At 39.1% G+C, this 19,330-nt stretch overlaps 2 protein-coding genes across 2 annotated transcripts; both read right to left on the minus strand.

Annotated features, from left to right (window-relative positions):
- Positions 1-4,511: 4,511 nt before the first annotated feature.
- On the minus strand, positions 4,512-12,458 carry LOC149000922 (uncharacterized). The gene is made up of 8 exons (XM_089139236.1): positions 11,849-12,458; positions 10,402-10,949; positions 10,029-10,309; positions 9,269-9,831; positions 9,197-9,202; positions 6,128-6,732; positions 5,503-6,032; positions 4,512-5,248 (listed from the first exon to the last, which is right to left on the minus strand). Exons 2-8 carry the CDS (start codon positions 10,913-10,915, stop codon positions 4,661-4,663), a joined length of 3,087 nt encoding a protein of 1,028 aa, XP_088995362.1. The 5' UTR covers positions 10,916-10,949; positions 11,849-12,458; the 3' UTR covers positions 4,512-4,660.
- A 4,418-nt stretch (positions 12,459-16,876) lies between these two features.
- LOC149000923 (putative disease resistance protein At1g58400) lies at positions 16,877-18,877 on the minus strand. The gene is made up of 2 exons (XM_089139237.1): positions 18,206-18,877; positions 16,877-17,869 (listed from the first exon to the last, which is right to left on the minus strand). Exons 1-2 carry the CDS (start codon positions 18,875-18,877, stop codon positions 16,877-16,879), a joined length of 1,665 nt encoding a protein of 554 aa, XP_088995363.1.
- Between the last annotated feature and the right edge of the window lie 453 nt (positions 18,878-19,330).

Consider the following 19,330-nt stretch of genomic DNA (forward strand, 5'->3'; position numbering starts at 1 on the left):
ATGGAATCTACACTGGAGTAATTTCATTTCCATGGCACTAGATTCTATACGGTTGACTCTTGGGGTGTTATGAGCTCATTGTAGAAGTATAATATTCGAGGTCTCAAACTATCCTTAAAGAGTTGGCTCAATTGACAATGACAAACATTTTTAGTGAAGATGTCACATGGTTAAATTCTCCTTGGTGATATGTGTAATAGTTACTCTATTAGGATTGAATCCTAAGAACAATGACATAACCGAAAGAAAGAAAAAAAAAAATGAATACAAGAACACATAAGATTTACATGACAAAACTTCAAGGGGAAAAAAAATCCTCGGTGGCCAAAATCCACTAATTTCAACTATTTCAAAAATCAGTTATTGAAGTGAGTTATGTATTTATATCAAAATCCTAATACATGGTATAATCAATACCATACGTTTATTAAGGTAATTTGGGATATTAGATAAAGAATTCAAATGCAATTTGACTTCATCAAATTCCTTTTAAGCTCAAAAACTCAAAAATTTTACCTTCGCTCACTTTTTAAGGAAACTCCACGAGCTCAGATCCATTTGCGAGGTTGCCAGCCCTTGTCACCTCCTGCAGTCATACAGAATCAGACCCCTACATATATAACACCCCTATATGTAGAAGCTCCATTGTACCAAACAAGACCAATCTCAAATGCCGCATAGGTGAATCGATTATAAAGGTATGAAAAGTTGAACTCAGGCTCCCATAATTTATTAGGCAAAGATCCTTTATGAACTAGACTTCTTTTTTCCCCATTTTGGCCCCAAAAGAAAAACTGATGATTATATTAACAAGACAGATTGGTTGAAGATGCCACCAAATTCCTTGCCAAACTGCTTAGAGACTCTAGCAATAAGGTCTACTAAAACTTGACTAACCCATACAGTTTTTTCTTTCTATTCTGATAATAAAACCCCTGAAGTCCTATTCAAAGTAATTGACATGATTTAATGTGATTAAAGTGATGAAGACCAATTAGTGTAAAATTATATAAATAGTTTAGTGATGGGCATATCTCCAAATTAATGTGAGTATGGTGGACAAAATGTTAAAAAAGTGAACAGTTAGTGCCATGTGTTTGGGACCATTGACCAGGACTTAATATAATGAAGAGTTGGGAATGCAAACAAAACAGAACAACCAAAAACAGTTTTGAGATAATTGTATTATGTATTATTGTGGTTGGTAACAAGATAACAACTGCTACGAACTACCAACCCAGTTTAAATAAAGGATAAATATTCAACCTCTAATGAGAAATTAACCCAATTGGAACTAGGACCTAAGGCTCACTACTCTATATATGTATAGGGAAACTATAATTTCATATTAACCAATATTATTTTTGAATTCATATTTTCTATCACATGGATATAGGTGATAGATAGATCTAGACCATTGATAGAATAGTGCTCCCACAACTAAAGGTATGGGTCTTATATCCCCATGAAAAGTGAAGATCTATTCCATCTTACCCATATGGGTAGGTAACTTAGGTTTCACCTTTAGAAGAAAAAAAAATTTCTTCAAAGAATTGGTAGCTTTATATTAAGAGACGAGGACTATCGCATATTTACATATACCATAAGGCGACTCAATTTGTGACTTCTGCACTAAGAAGTGCCGGTCATTACTAATTGAACAACCTTGATATGGGTTCTTTAAAATTCTTTACATCAACTTGATCTGAAACAACCCGGTGTCATCCTCGTCTTTCTCTTGTTAAAACCTTCAAAAAAAAAAAAAAAATTCTTAGGACCCAAAAAAAAAAAAAAAAAAAAAAAAGGTGCTTAGAAGCACGGTGGGGAGCCAATGACAGTGAATAATTGCAATCCAAAATGGAATGATTTCTTCCATCGTTTCTTTTATTTTTTCTTTCTAGGGTTTGAAACCTAAGGGGAAAAAATGAGATTTAAAAAATACAGTAGATAGCTTAATCCTTTTATTGTAATAGTGGATACAATTGACATGTAAGATAAAATAAAAGTTTTTTGTTGATAAAATATAGAATAAATTTCAGGGGAAAATAATATTGCTGCTACCTTGAGTAGCAATTGTTCTCGATCAATTACAGAAATAGAGGAATTCCCTTCCCAACAGGCATCACCATTCTAGACATGATGAATCCATTTGCAAATATCAAAAGCCGATTCCCATCACTACATGACCTGCATTCAATACAACAAATTATAGCACATTATGCTTTGCAAAAGCCACTAGTGTTCCTTTGAACCATCTAATAAAATGCATCAAAAGGAAAATCAATTACATTCTAAAGAAAATTCATACCCTGGAGAAGTGTTTGAGCTAGTAGATTTGTTACCTTCATATCATGTTTCAAGCCATTCAAATGGAGATGTTGAGTGAAAACGTTTTTTTGGGATGTGTTTGATTTTGTAATTCTCTTTGCCTCCATCTTTCAACCTCCTCCAAAGATCAAGGTGCACTGGAAACACCTGCAATACTTTTAGCTTGCTGACATATTGTAGTCCTTCAGGAAGATTCAACAACCGTGGACAAGCATGGAAGCAGAGGAAGGCTAAGCTTGGCAATGCCCCTTCTTCTATCTCAGTCCATTCTACTAGATATCTTGAACAGATTCTGAGCGTCTCTAGCTTTGGAAATCCACCCAAACCACAAAATTCCTTGTTCATTTGTTTGGTGTTGCATGCTCCACCCAAATTCAGATGCTTCAAGTTAGGAAGAAACTGAAGTGCAGAAATTGCTTCATCTGCTAGACATGAGCTGGCTAAGCTTAACTCAGTGAGGATTTCCATGGAACAGATCCAATCAGGAAGATCAACTAGACGCCCACACAAGGAGAGTTTTTCCTAAAAAGGGTGGGGTGAAAGGTCCAATGTGGGCAACAAGTCATCTTCCTTATATCCTGATTGTATAGACAAGCATAGCAGCTCTTTCATATTCATAATAGCAACAGAGAGCTCACTAGCATGTTCTTCAGATACATCCTTCAATTTCAGTTTCTTGAGTTGAGTTGAGCCTCGCAGTTCTTCGATGATGCCAGGTCTTACATATAAACCAGTTATACTTTGTACGTTTGATGACATGCCTATTCCTAGGGGGACATTTATTTTATTCAAAGGCAACATAAGGTGCCTCAATTGCAGAAGATTCACAACTCCACTTGGCAATACCCTTGGCCTTGGGATGGATCGCACTCTAATGTCCAAAGTTTGCAGATTTTGAAGGTTGCCTATGCTTTCTGGAATCTTATGTAGTAGTGCATGTTTTAAGCCTAGATACCTCTAGTGTATGAGATCTCCTATTTCCTCTGGTAAGCTCTTAATACAAAAGGATTTCAATTCCAAAACTCGCAAAAGTTTGAAGGTATGCAAGGCACTTCTCATGGGGAACATAATCCTTGGGAATAGATTCCTTTTGCTGGATTGACAAATAATGATCGAATTGGGAAATCATCGAAGGTTGTTGTGATAGTCTCACCATGGTAGTCGAAGACAAGAATGTTGGAACCTTTGGGGCAATTAGAATCATAACCAGTGATATCTTCTCCTTGCTCCAGCATGAGTAGACAGATTCTATGGTAAGGATCAACAAATTTGAGTGTGTGTTCCAACCCAATTTCAACTTGAAGCATTCCTTGGCAAATCAAATCGCTGATATTTTCTTCAGATATATCTTCCATAACTTCACCTGGTTTTTCTTGGAACAAAGCTTCAGCTACCAATAGCCGAACCCAATCTTCCTCTTCTTATTTTCTAGGGTAAGATAGAACAATAGAGTAAGCAGGAGGATCTAAGGTGACTAGGTAAGTTTCCATAATTCATGCAAAGGGGGTAAGAGATTACTTGCCTTCTATGTTAACACCCTCAGTTGTAGAAGAACTTTGCCCAGTTACCTCTTTTGCTTCCAAATCCAATGTTGGTGTCATGTTCAGCGACGTTCTGAGTGCAACTGTGGCAAGACCTTCATTAATCTTCTCCAATTCATTGCAAAACTCCACAATTGAGAGTGCTTGATCAGACCCATCTTGACACCTACCGATCTTATCCACATATTGATCCACATAATTGCTAGCATTCTGGGTCTTTTCTATGATCTCATTCTCCCAATTGCAATCCAATAACCCATCCTTTTTTTTGCTCTCTTACCTACTTCTCCAAGAAAGAGCCTATTCTTGAGCTGTTGGATTTGATGTAGCAGATCTGTAGAAGCTTCATTCTCTTGCAATATTAAAGAACTCAGTCTATGCAGCAAGGATTTCACTGAGATTTCTGCCACCTCATACAGATGAGAATTCGATTGACAAACAAGGGTTTGTATGGTCAGGGGAACAGACAAGAGGTTTTTAGGGGAAAAAATTACTCATTGTGCTCATCTTGTAGTTCCTTCCACACACAGAGTCAAGTCCACCATTGAAAATTCAGCACAAGAAATATCTCTTTTCAGTCGCTAACCCATTTAAGCGGATTGGTGGGAAAATTTTTGGTCGTTTACAAGAAAAGTCTTCCAGGTACAAAATCAAGTCCATTGTATTGAAACATTTTCCCAAGGTTGCAAAATTGCAATACAATTATTAACTAACTTTTCCGTGCAATACCCAGCAAAACACAACACAAATATAAGTAAAACCAAATAGAAAATAAACTTGTCACATTGACCCTAGACCCCGTTGGGATTATCATCAGTCTGTTTTCTTTTCTTTCTTTTCTTTTCCACCATTAATACATAGTAGACAATGCAGTCTTTCATGAAGTGTGTCAGTCGTCGAATGATAGCACTAAAGTAAATGCAGTAGCCAATAACGCAGATAAGAATTGCCATCCACTTGAGCTCCGACGATATCACTGCATATAAGCCAAACATAAAGGCAATCATAGCTGCTCCCACTGCACGGTCAACTGAGGTTAGAACACGTATAAACACGGCTGCGGTTGGCCTTCTCGTGGCTGTCATCACGGCCAAGATGGAGAAAGAGAAGGCAATTGCATCTGATAACAAGAAGACTTGTAATGCTGGCTTGTGTAAGAGTAGCGGAGAACCATCAGCCTTGTAACCCCCAGGTATTGCAAAAGCTGCCGCAAATGTTACTGTAGCAAGTAGACCTGCCACCACTGAGAGGCCACCCATCGTTTCTTTTACATCCTTATTTCTACTGCTTTCGGCTTGTTTTCTACGATCAGAAAATCCATACTGGTTCCATATCACCCACTTGTACAAACCTGTCATCCACCTGTACAAACTAGTAACCTGTACAATTCAGGGTAGAAGAATCAACAAAACATATGTTAGATATTATAGCAGATAGGTGTAAAAGGAAGATGCATCAACATGATCGAGGGGCTGAAAAATGGTAATCTATATATATATCATATATGCATGGGGTCTTAATTACGAGATCCAAATTGGTCTGAAAGAAAGAGTGTCTCTACTGACAACATGAGCAGAAAACATGTTCTAAGATGAGAGATAGACTCATTGACGGGAGTGTTTTATAGAAGTACCAGCATCCTTAGGATAAACATCTTGGGTATTCTAGATATCTTGGTTATTCTAGACTTCTTGGCTTTTCGCTCCAAACCTGCTACGGATAACAACTGTTTGATGAACAAAGTAAGATTGAACCAAGTTGCTTTAAGTTGCGGTGTGTCTCCTTCGTTATCAGGTCGTCTTTTTAGGGTCCTCATTTCTTCCATTTCCAACAACTTTTTATAGAAACTGATATTAGAATCGTGGGCTAGGATGTCAATATCGAGGAGGGCTAGGTGAAGGGCATTGCGGCCATTATAATCTGAATGCTCGACCGAGGTTGGGCAGGCTTGAAGTATAGCCCGAACAGCTTCCAAGTTACCAGTTTTTGCGGCAACTAATAGAGGCGAGAGCCCATCATTATCGCGCATGTCTGCAGAAGAAGCACCCACCTCCAGTAGCAGACGCACTATCTCAGAAGAATTTTCTCCTTCTGTTGCACTTGCATAGTATAGTGCAGTTTTTCCATCGGAATCTTGCTTTTTAGTAAGTTCCTCTATGTTCTCTGTGGCAATCTCACATATAATGCATATACATTTTAGCATCAGCATTAAAACTAGAGCTAAAAAGAAGATCGGAAACTAGTTAGTAAAAACCTACCTGAGGCATGTAAGGGAGTCTGACCCGAGGGACCATCAATATTCTCGCCTCCTCCTGCAATTTGCAGGATCTTATTCAAAACACGGACGAAGCCGGCTCCAGCTGCCAGATGCAGAGGAGTGGCACGCATTTTATTCGCATCAAAGACGACCACTTCATCAAAATCTAGCAAGTGCAATGCCACTTCTTCATGCTTGCTCAGTAAAGCCACATGAAGAGCCCTGTTGCCTTCATCGTTTGAAGTTCTCGATATCGAGTACGTCTGAGAACTCTGTTGGAACTGCTGGAAGGAATGTTCAGTAAGGAGTTTGACGATGGGAAGGTGACCCACTCTTGCAGCAACATGAAGTGGGTTGTCTCCTTTCTCGTTTGGATAATTTAGAAGGGAAGGGTCACGGTCGATAATTTTTTTCACCGACTCTTCATATCCCAACCTCGCGGCTGTGTGCAGCGTAGTATTTCTCCGGAGCTCAGATGCAATATCTGACAACGATACACGAGCTTTTGGTGCATCATAAACTTCTGCACTCGCATGCCTCTCCATATCGCAGGCCAATTCCTCACAACAAGTGCTCACAGTGAGAACTGAACTGCAATCTTTTCTCCTTTATATAGTCCAATACGTAATCCCTTTATCTTTGTTCCATGGAAGCTTCAGTTTTTTGGAAAAGAAATGCCTTGTCCTCTCTTCAAGGCTCTGCTTTTCTCTCTTCAAATTCTATTCGTGGAGACATGGACTGACAATTAATTCCTTTTCTTTATTCGTTGCCCTTGAATTCTACAATTAATTTATTTTCTTTATTCATTGTCTTGAAATCACCTTTGCCTTTTTTTTTTGGCTCAACTTCAGTACTACACAATTAATACAGAGCATTGTGCTACGAACGGTCAAAATCTCGATCTCAACTGTTCGTTGCAGGTGTCGTGTTGTACATTACTATGCATCACCTAAGCAATTTCCTAGAGAGTTCTTTGATTTTTTTATTCATTACTTGATCTTAGTCATTAAAGCTGTTTGCTTTCCTTAACTAGGTATACAAGGCATCTCGGTAAACACAATTGAACTTGTTATCTTCTTTGGAGACCCTTGTCTTATTCCACTGAGTTCTTTCACTAAGAGTACACATGTTGCTCAAGAATCTCCTTGCTCTAGTTCAACTAGGGAATACTTTGAATCAGAGTTTAATAGAAAAAGAACTAATGAGAGAGGGCCGCCTCTGATGGACGAGGAGCCACCTCCAATGGTAAATTTAGATTTTGGGTAACATAATTCCTCTTATGAATTTATTTTTTTTTTATAGAAATTCCTCTTAGGAATGAGTAAATATCCAAAGAAGTATATTTCTCTTGGGTGGTTGTAGAAGTAATGTAAAGTTAAACTTGGCTTACCAAGTGAAGGCTTATATGTCCATTTTTCGTTGTTTAAGGATTGCTCACTGCAAAAACATCAAAGAGTGCTAGAGCCTGGTTGAAAGGAACAACATTTCATGTAATCAAACAGGTACCTAGAAGAAAATGAAAAAGTCAAAAAATAAAGTAGATAAAGAAGAAATTTGTTTGGAAACAAGGGGTGTGCATAGCTCAAGAACTTGAGGCCATCGTGAAGGATAGGTGTAAGAGTGTCTTCCTCCAATGGCTCACAATTCTCTTTTTTTTTGGTAACAACTCGTACCTATCAAACCCACCGATGCAAAAGAGTAAACATGGTTATTTTTATCCCCTAATCATCTCATAAGATCTAATAAAATCTTAAATTGTGAGCTCGAAAACAGAGGACATTTCATTGTCCTCCTAAGCAGTTGGATCAATATTAGTTCCCTCAAAACTCGTACGTTAAAGAAAGAGATGCAGCATAAAAGTAAAAATGATTTAAGTATTAAAATAAGTTCTTTTTAGGGTGGGAAGAACACACCAACAGCTAAATTCCATGGAGTCGGTGGGTGGACTAGTTGTAGAGGAAGAGGGGAAATCTAGGGGTCATAGTTCTCATAGAATCTATCAGGATGAAGACCTAAAAAAAAGTGGGTTTATTTAGAATTCCATATACAAGTTCTAAGGAAATGAAATTTAGTTGAAATGGGAGAAAAACTATGAGAACCCAGGAAGGAATTAAGCATGCTAAAAACCTGCTCTAAGTTTTTCCTTTTCAATTCAAATAATGATGAAGAAGACCTTTGTATTACTGTGAAGTGAATTTCCTTTGAGATGAATATCTTCTTGTTTAAATCTCCAGTCATTTTTAGCAACCGGATCAGCCACGATAAAAAATTAAAAAAAAATCTCAAGCACATGAGATGAAAGATGTAAAAACCAAAAATCCACTAAATGTGAGAGGGAAATCAATGAGTTTTGCTCTCTCTCTCCATGTATTCATCCTTGAACTCTCCCTTACATTTTAGAAGGTAAGAGATGCATAGAATTTGTTCAGTAGGCCAAAAATTCAAGTACTGCAGAAGTCCTTGGAGTGGTAAATGGGGTTGGTTGTTATAGGCGGCTGGCAAAAATCATGAAAGTTAAGAATAATTTTTATTGTTTACCTAAAAAAGAAAAAAAATAACAATATTTTTAATTAACTATCAAATTTTTTTATTAAAAAAATTAACTGACAAGGGTTAATTGCCAATTTGCCATTGGTGAAAATCATGGAGGGTTTTTTTTTTCTTTTTTTTTTCAATAAAATCATGAAAGTTAAGAATATCTTTTATTGAAAAAGATATTTTTTTATTAAATAATAATTACCTAACATTTAAGAAACTGTCTACTAGTAAGTGGTTTGGACAGTTGTGTGCTCTTAGGCCTGGGCATGAGTGCTACTGGTTTCTGTGGACTATACTAGGCCTCTAGGCCTCTAGTGGGGCTCCACTGACGGAGGGCTAATGTTTGCATAAGTAGCACTCGTTCCACTTCCTTCATTTATACTCCAAGTGCAATTGCTATAATATATACTCCCTCGACCACTTCAAGACAGATCGATTGCACACTCCCCAGTAGTCCAAGAATTGCACACTCCCCAGTAGTCCAAGAATATGCAAGAGTTATCAGTATTTATCAAATCTGTTCCTATCTAACGGAATGCTGTTGGATCAAATGACAAAGACATTGTTGAGAAAGAGAAAGAGTGAATATATATAATCCATCTGCTAATGTTTTTCCTCTTGTAGTCGTCTGGTCTTTTCTTCCGGGGATTCTACTATTCGGTTGGCCAAAAGACGCATAACCGTCGACCCCAGACCGAGGAAGCGAATGCAGCAGCCAATAACGCATATAAGAATTGCAAGCCGCCTAGACTCCACGGATATGACTGCATATAAGCCAGAAATAAAGGCAACTACAGCTGCCCGTAGTGCATGGCCAAGTAGGCCTAAAACCCGTGTATACCTGGTTAAGCTCATGTCTTCCCCTTTTTTGGCGCTAAGAGCTGATGAAGCCACTGCCATGACGGAGCAAAAGAAGGCAATTGCATTTGATATCAAGAAGACTTTTAGTGCTGGCTGGTGCAAGAGTAATGGAGAACCATTGGCCTGATTGTAACCCCCAGGCATTGTAAAAGCTGCCGCAAATGTTAATGTAACTATCAGACCTGCCACCACTAAGAAAGCATTCATGTTTGCTTTTAGATCGATCACTTTAATAATTTTGGCTTGTTCTCTAGGATCATAAGGTAACAGAGCTACTCGTAGCTTTTGTTGGAACGCATTCCATAACTGTACAATTCATGGTAGAATCAACTAGACATGTTAGATTTTCATTTTTCTTTTGGTAAACAAGAAGACATGTTAGATATAGTATATACCAGATGGGTGTAAAAGGAAAGCTAGCTGCATGCAACAAGACTACAAGAGGGGCTGAAAAATGGTGTCATGCATATGGGATCCATTAATTGTTTAATTTATGGAAGTACCTTACGACATGGATAACATATGACCGAAGGTGGATTCATGTTTGGGCAGGCTTTTTGTATAGTTCGAACAGCTTGCAAATTACCTTCTCTCGCCGCAACTGATAGAGGTGACTGCCCATCGTTATCAGGTATGTCTGCTGAAGAAGCATCCAACTCCAGTAGCAGACGCACTATCTCAAAAGAATTATTTTGTGTTATTGCATGGTGTAGAGCTGTTTTTCCCATTGAATCTTGTTTTTTAGTAAGTTCTGGTATCCACTCGTGTAGCACTTCTATGTTCTCTGTGGCAATCTCACATACAAGGCAAATGCATTTCGGCATCAGCATTAAATTAAAACCAGCAGCTAAAAACTAACCATACACATATATATACCTGTGCATCGAGCAAAAACAGAGGCATGTAAGGGAGTCCAACCCGAGGGGCCAGCAATATTCTCGCCTCCGCCTGCTAAAAGGATCTTAATCAACACACGGACAAACCCGGCTCTAGCTGCCAGGTACAAAGGACCGGCACCGTTGGCGTTTACATCAAGGACGATTTCGCTTTCCAAATCTAGCAAGTGCAATGCCACTTCTTCGTGCTTGCTCAGTAAAGCTACATGAAGAGCCGTGTTGCCTTCATCGTTTGGTGTTCTCCATATCCAGTATCCCTCAGAACTCTGTTGGAATCGCCGGAAGGACTCATCGGTAAGGATTTTGACTATGGGAAGGTGACCTGCTCTTGCAGCAACATGAAGTGGGTTCTCTCCTTTCTTGTTTGGGCGAATTAGAAGGGAATGCTCACTGTCGATAATTCTTTCCACCAACTCTTCATATCCCAACCTCGCTGCTATGTGCAGGCAATTGTTTCCCCCAATATCTAACGACGCTTCGCGATGGGAACTCATAATTCCTTCCAAGTGAAGCAGCAAAATTTCTCCCCTGCATTTTCAACAAAACGAGTAGAAGGGTTAGTTGGAATCCTATCCAACATCAGACCTTAAGGAGGATTCTGTTTTTGGCTTGTATGAATCATGAGAAGACCATAATCAAGCTTTTTTTATCCAGCAGGTCCAGTGAGTGAAGGGAAGAAGAAAACAGAGCAACAACTGAGATCTCGAGGTAAGTAAAACAAAATCCTCAATCAGCACAGAAATTTCCATTTCATGTGAACCAGCAAGCTGACTGCCTGAATGCTGCTGTGAGCTGGGAGTAATCGCTCAGCTCAGACCCAGCCAGCCAGGCCCGACCATAACCTGATGTAAATGGTATCTCTGTAAATGTATATTGAACTTGTTATCTTCTTTTGATTCCAAAGAGTTCTTTCAATCAAGAAGTAAAAAGATTTTCAGAAATATCTGAAATTGTACTTGAAACAATGTGAAGGCGGAACCTTAGTGCAACAACAAAAGCCAATCCATTGTGACCAAATAAGTTTGTCATGGGTATGAATTCAGAAACACCTTCTCTGAAGGCAAGAATAGCAATACATAAAATATGACCCTCCACAGACCCCGCAATGGTATAGCTCGTACACTGAGTACACCATTCTATACTTATAAATGCAAAATGATAAAAGGAAAATACCAATTTTAGTTTAGTTAGGTTTTCCATGGAACAGACCCAGGTAGATCGACCAGACACCCAACTAATAAGCACAGTTTTCTGATAAATGGAGGTGGTGATGAAAGGTCCAATCTTGGAAACAAGTCATCTTCATCATATCCAGAGTCTATAGGCAAACAGAGCAGCCCTCTCATATTCATGATAGAAGCAGAGAGCTCACTGGCATATTCTTCGGACACTTTCTTCAAATACAAAGAGGGCAAGAGAATCCTCACCTTCTAGGTTAACACTCAGTTGTAGAAGAACTTTGCCCAGTTTCCCCTTTAGCTTGTGAATCCGATGCTGGTGGCATGTTCAGTTGCAACCTTCTGGGTGAAATTGTGGCAAGACCTTCATCGATCTTCTGTAATTCACTGCAAAACCCCTGAATTGAGAGTGCCCGATCTGACCCATCTTGACACCTACTAATATTATCCACATATTCATCTACACAACTACCTGCTTTCGGGATCGTTGCTATCAACTCGCTTTCCCAATTGCAAACCTACCCATCCTCTTGTTTGTTCTCCCCTACTTCTCCAGAAAAGCTTTCGATCTCCACAAGTCTGTTCTTGAGCTTTTGGATTTGATGTCGCAGACCTGTAGAAGCTTCATCCTCATGAAATATTAAAGAATTCAGTCTTTGCAGCAAGGATTTCACTGAGGTTTCTGCCATCTCTTACCAATAAGAATTCAATTGACAAAGAAAAAAAGGCTCTGAATGGTGGAGGTGAACAAAGATGTTTTAGGGGAAATTACTCATTGTGCTCATCTTGCAGTTCCTTCCACACACACAGTCAAGTCCATCATTGAAAATTCAGCTCAAGAATATCTCTTTCAGGCGCTATCCAATTTAAGTGGTTTGGTGGGGAAATTTTTTTTTTTTTTTTTTTGGTATTGGTGCTTTTTGTAATACTGGAAACGAAATGTCGCCCGGTGTATGCGAACCCAAGACCTCCCCCATGGGAGTAACTGCTCTACTAAGCCACCATTGACATTGGTGGGGAAATTTTGGTTGAAAAGTCTTCAAGGTACAAAATCAAGTCCATTGAAACAAAAACATCTTTATTTTTCCAAGATTGTAATATCACAAAGTAATTTTCCATACAATTCCCAACAAAATACAAAAATAAGATTTTTTTATTTTTTTTTGATGAATAAATAATTTAATTAATGGAAAACAAACAAGCACATACAACCACTAGCCCATACAATAGCACATACAATGGGAAGGGGGGAAAGCAATCAAGAAAGAGACTAGAGAGGGGAAGAGAGATTTCAAGAACTAACAATCAACCTATTTCTTGGAGTGTCAGTGACAGGGGGATGGGGAAGATAGAGAAGTCTAGAAGAGACATCATGGGAAATAACTTTCCAAATCATATCTCGAGAGTGTGATTTGGTAGACCATCTTCGCATATTACGCTCCCACCAAAGACGATGTATCGTGGCGGCAAAGACAAGCTTACCCACTTGATCACAAATAGTAGCACCGGCATAGCTTCTTAGGATCCAATTCCAATCTCGGACAAAACCCAAAAGGCCTCCGTGATCTAGGCCAAATAGATGCAAGTGCTAGGGTCCAAACAGAGGAGGATAGCGGGCAACGGGAAAAAAGATGGTCAAGGTCTTCCGTGTTATTCCAACAAAGGTTGCAATTTGGATTGGCAGGGATGTGGCGGCTAATGAGGAAAGCTTGGGTTGGGAGGGCAAGGTTTAGGGTTCTCCAAAGGGTAAGGGAGTGGCGGGGAATATGGCATTTGAACCAGACAAGGGGGAGCCATGGGACAGTGGGGGAGAAACTTAATTTCTCACATCAACCCTAGCCCCCAAGAGTGAATGTCACTGATCTGTTTTCATCTTTTCATCTTCTTCAAATCTGATGGCTTCTTTCTGGAAATCTACCATCAGTTTAAGGAGACCACCAATTTCCTTAACTTCATCTGCAGGATATCACAAATTAATGAAGCCAATGCAGCCGCCAATAACGCAGGCAAGAATTGCCATCCACTTAAAACTCCATGGAAATAAACACTGCATATATGCCAGAAATAAAAGGCAATTATAGCTGCGTCTAGCACATACCTAACTAAGAATAGAACACGTATAAACATGGATATATAAGCTTGTATTTCCCCCTCTTTTGGCACTATAAGTCCATGAAACCACGGCCATGATGGAGCAAAAGAAGGCAATTGCATCAGATAACACGAAGACTTTTACTGCTAGCTTGTGTAAGAGTAATGGAGAACCCAGGTAGGGGCCATCGGCCTTGTAACCCCCAGGTATTGTAAAAGCTGCTGCAAATTTTAATATAGCAAGTAAGACTTGCCACCACTGAGAAACCGCTCATCTTTTCATTTAGATCCATCTCTTTAGTACTTTCAGCTTGTTTTCTTTGATTTGCAAATCCAAAAAATTTCAATATCATCCACTTGAATGCATTACAGATCTGCACAATTCAGGGTAGAGTCAATAAGACATATTATAGCAGATAAATGTGAAAGGGAAGCTACATGCAACATGAGGAGCTGAAAATTGGTATCATACATATGGGGGGTCCTCACGAGATCCAATTGGTCAAAATAAGGGAGAGAGTCTCTCTACTGACAACATGAGCAGAATAAATATATAGATATAGTGTTTTATGGAATTACCTGAATATTTGTAGGATTCCTTAGGGTGGTGTTCATGGGCTTTTTCGTCCATACCTTCTATCGATGCAATCTCTTGGCTGAACAAAGAAAATTTGTGCAGAGTTGCTAAACTTCACGGTGTGTTTTCTTCTTTATCAGGTTGCCTTACAAGGGCCTCCATTTTGGCATTCCCAACAATTCTTCATAGAAATTGATATCAGCATTGAGGGCTAGTCGAAGGGCATGGCTGCCACTATTATCAGAACACTCAACTGAGGTTGGGCAGGTTTCTTTTTTTTTTGTGGGGGGAAGGCTTCAACTATAGGTCCAGCAGCTTTTGAATTAGCTGTTTTTTGCAGCAACTAATAGAGTTGAGAGCCCTTCATTATAACATATGTTTGCAGAAGCAGCATCCAACTCCAGTACTCAGTAGCAGAGGCACACTATCTCAGAAAAATTTTCTTGTGTTATTGCATGGTATAAAGCTGTTTTTCCATCTGAATCTTGCCTTTTAGTAAGTCCTGGTATCCACTCGTGTAGCACTTCTATGTTCCCTGTGGCAATCTCACATACGATGCATATGCATTTCTGCATCAGCATTGAAACTAGATAACAAGAAGATAAAAAAACTAGTTAGTATACGCCTGCTACCTGTGCTTCCACCAAAAACAGAGGCATGCAAGGGAGTCTGACCCAAGGGACCAACAATATTCTCGCCTCCACCTGCAAAAAGGATCTTAATAAAAACACGGATGAAGCTAGCTCTTTCTGGAACCATCGGCATCACATCAAGGACGACCAATGCACTGCCTCTTCTTCATGCTTGCTCAGTAAACCTTCATGAAGAGCCGTGTTGCCCTTCATTGTTTTTTCTCCATATTGGGTATCTCTGAGAACTCAGTTGGAACTGCTGGAAGGAATCAGTAAGGAGTTTGACGATGAGAAGGTGACCTGCTCTTGCAGCAAAATGAAGTGGGTTGTCTCCTTTCTTGTTTTGGTAATATAGAAGGGAAGGGAAGGGCTATCATTGATAATTCTCTTCACCAACTCTTCATACCCAGACCTTGCTGCTATGTGCAGGCAATTGTTTTCCCAGTGTTCAGATGCAATAGCTGATGATGAGGGTACACAATGAGGATCACCTGCTTTTGATGCATTATAGACTTCTGCACTTGCATGCCTCTCCATATCACAGCCCAACTCCTTACTAACAAATCTCACATTCCCTCTCTTTTGCCAAATTGAGAATTGAATTGCAATCTTTTCTCCTTTATATAATCCAATACCTAATCCTTTTTATCTGTCTCCATTTAAGCTTCAGTTTTTTTGGAAAGAAATGTCTTGTCCTCTCTTTAAGGCTCTGTTTTTCTCTCTTCAAACTTCCATCGTAACTCATGAGACATGGACCTACCATTAATTCTTTTCTTTATTCCTTGCCCTTAAAACTTCCATTGCTTTCTGTTGGAGTTCCTGCAATTCCTTTCTTCATTACTTGGTCTCAGTCATTGGATCTGTACTGCTTTCCTTAAATCTGCTTGGTGCAAATGGCATCTCTGTAAATGCATATTGAGCTTGTTATCTTCTTTGGATTCCCTTGTCTTATTCCAAAAGAGTTCTTTCAGTAAAGGGTACACAACCTCTTATATAGTTTTCCTTTTTCTGAGATTGAGTTGATCTCAAACTCTTTCCCACATCTTGAATACATATACTTTCCAGCTTAATGAAAGTTTCATCGAGTCTATAATTCAAAGCAATTTTAGATTTAATAGGTAAAAAGGATATTTCCAGAATAACCTGAAATCCTACTTGAAATAATGCGAGCGGCAACCTTGGCATAACAGCAAAAGTTGCTTCATTGTGATAAAAAAAGTGGTCATGGGTCTTTTGCAAAAGCAAGGATGACACTGCATACAATATGACCCAGCTCCCTAGACCCTGCAATGGTGGATACCTCATACACTGAGTATGCCATTCTGTATTAGTTATAATGCCATTGTCCCCCACTTCTTTCAACTATAAATGCAAAATGATAAAACTTCACTTCTACTTTAAAAATATTTTGTTATACTAAGAGAAGGTCAAAAACTAAGGTTAAGGAGTGTTGACAAGAAAATATCTCATTGAATAGAATTGTATTGAAATCTGAATCATCCACATTAACTCTGTCATGCAAAAAACAGTGATAGGAAGTAGTACAAATGTCTTTTGTTTGATTTTATAATTCTTTTTTCTTCAACCAAATTAAACAGCCTTTCATTATAAAGTCCAAATAATATGGATTCACTGATAAAACATGGTGGCATATTTTGAATCCTTTGGAAAGTGTCATCAATCAATGCATGGACAATAAAGAAACTCCAAACAAGGCAGCACCATTATCATCCTGGATATGATGAATCCATCTGCAGATATCAAGAATAATTCATATGACTACAATATGAGCTGCATTCAATACACACGGAAAAAATAGCACATTACACTATGCCAAAGCTGCTAAATCTTCTTGATAAACATTTCTTAAAATTCTTTCAAAAAGTACATGAAAAGGAAAATCAACTTTTATTATGAAGAAAATTCATACCCAGGAGATGTGCTTGACCTTGTAAATTTGTTGTCATTCATTTCGCATCATAATTTAATCCACTCGCCCAGAGAAGAAGAGTAATAATGTTTTTCTGGGATGTGTTTGATCTTGTAATTCTCTTTGCCTCCATCCTGTTTCAACCTCCGCGCAAGATCTGGGTGCATGGGTAGCACCTGCAATACTTTCAGTGTCCTGACATATTGCAGTCCTTCTGGGAGAACCATCAACCGTAGACAATTTTGGAAGAAGAGGAATTCTAAGTTTGGCAATGCCCCCTTTTCAATCTCTGTCCATTCTACTAAGTTTCTTGAACAGATCCTGAGTGTCTCTAGCTTTGGAAATCCACCAACACGACAAAATTCCTTGTTTATTTGTTTGGAGTTGCTTGCTCCACCCAAATTTAGATACTTCAAGTTAGGAAGAAACTGAAGTACAGAAATTGCTTCCTCGGTTAGATAGGAATAAGCTAAAGTTAACTTAGCAAGACTCTCCATGGAACAGACCCAATCAGGAAGATCAACTAGACGCCCGCATAAGGAGAGTTTTGTTAACAAGGGCGGTGGTGAAAGTTCCAATCTGGGCAAGAAATCATCCTCACCAAATCCCGACTGTACAGAGTTTATAGACAAACAGAGCAGCCCTTTCATATTCATGACAGAAGCAGAGAGCTCACTAGCATGTTCCTCGGATACGTCCTTCAATTTCAGTTTCCTGAGTTGAGTTAAACTTTTCAATTCTTCAAGAATGCCAGGTCTTAGGGATAGAGCAGTTAAACTCTGGAGGTTTGATAACATGCCTATTCCCGAGGGGACATTCATTTTATTCATAGGCAACAGAAGGTGCCTCAACTGAGTAAGATTCATGACTCCACTTGGCAAGCCCCTTGGCATGGTCTGCCCTCTGAGGTCCAAAGTTTGTAGATTTTGAAGATTGCCAATGCTCTCTGGAATCTCATGCAGTACTGCACTTTTTAAACCCAGATACCTCAGGTGTATCAAACCTCCTATTTCTTCTGGTAAGCTCTTGATACAAAGATTCTGTAAGTCCAAAACTCGCAAAAGCTTGAAGGTATACAAGGCACTTCTAATGGAGGCCCAGTGGTCGTCGGGAATGCCTTCATACCAGTACTCACTGGGGAACTAGTCGTCGTGAATAGGCTGTATTGACATATAACGATCGAATTGGAGTATCACTGAAGGTTGTCGTGATAGGTTCACCAACGTAGTGGAAGACAATGGTTCTGGAACTCTTAGGAAAATTAGGTTCTGAATCCAGGTTAACAGTGATACCTTCTCCTTGCTCCAGCTTGAATCGGCAGATTCTATGATAAGGATCAATCAACTTTGAGTCCCTGTTCTCAGCCCAATTTCAACTTGAAGCATTCCTTGGCAAATCAAGATGCTGATATTTTCTTCAGCAATATCCTCCATAACTTCCCCTGGCCTTTCTTGGAACAATGCTTCAGCCACGAATAGCCGAACCAATCTTCCTCTTCTTATTTTCTTAGGGAAGATAGAACAGTAGCGTAAGCAGGATTTGAGGTCGGAAGGCATGTTTTCATAATTCAACACGAAGGGGGCAAGAGATTCCTCACCTTCTGTATTAACACCGTGGTCAGTTGTAGAACAACTTTGCTGCCCAATTTCCTCTTTTCCTTGCGAATCCGATGCGGGTGGCATGTTCAGTTGCAACCTTCTTCGGAGTGAAATTGTGGCAAGACGTTCATCGATCTTCTCTAATTCTTTGCAGAACTCCCCAATTGAGAGTGTCATATCAGACCCATCTTGACACCTACTAATCTTATCCTCGTATTGATCCACACATCCACCTGCTTTCTGGATCGCTTCTGTGAACTCTCTCTCCCAATTGCAATCCAACCCATCCTCTTGTTTGATTTTAGCTACTTCTCCAGTGAACCTTTCAATGTCCACAAGTCTGCTCTTGAGCTTTTGGATCTGATTTTGCAGACATGCAGAAGCTTCATTCTCCTGCAATATTAAAGAACTCAGTCTTTGCAGCAAGGATTTCCCTGAGCTTTCTGCCATCTCCTGCCGAAGAGAATTCGACTGACAAACAAGAATAGCTTGTTTGTATGGTCGAGGTGAACAGACTGAGATTCTTAGGGGGAAAATGCTCATTGTGTTAATCTTGCAGTCCTTTCTACAACCAAAGTCAACTCAACCATGGAATCGCTCTCCAGCTGAAGTGGGATGGTGTGGAAAATTTGGGTGTTAAGTGTTACAAATGAGGTCTTCCAAAGTTATGCAAAGTGTGGTTTTTTTTTTTTGTACTTCAAATTTTCTTTTAAAGAAAGAAAGACTTCAAAGTTCTTTAATTATTTATTCAAACTTATTATTTTTTGGCAAACGATTCAATCAAGTATTTTTCACATTTTTAATCTTCCAAGCAATATCGTTGGAGAGTAATATCTTGTCTATTTCTGATAAGAAAATAAATGGTTCATTTTTTTTATAGATGTGTGACATGTGTCCTAGCAT

The sequence above is a fragment of the Hakea prostrata genome, chromosome 11 (genome assembly GCF_041222555.1).
Source record: "Hakea prostrata isolate BN-2017 chromosome 11, UWA_Hpros_2, whole genome shotgun sequence".
NCBI classification, from domain to species: domain Eukaryota; kingdom Viridiplantae; phylum Streptophyta; class Magnoliopsida; order Proteales; family Proteaceae; genus Hakea; species Hakea prostrata.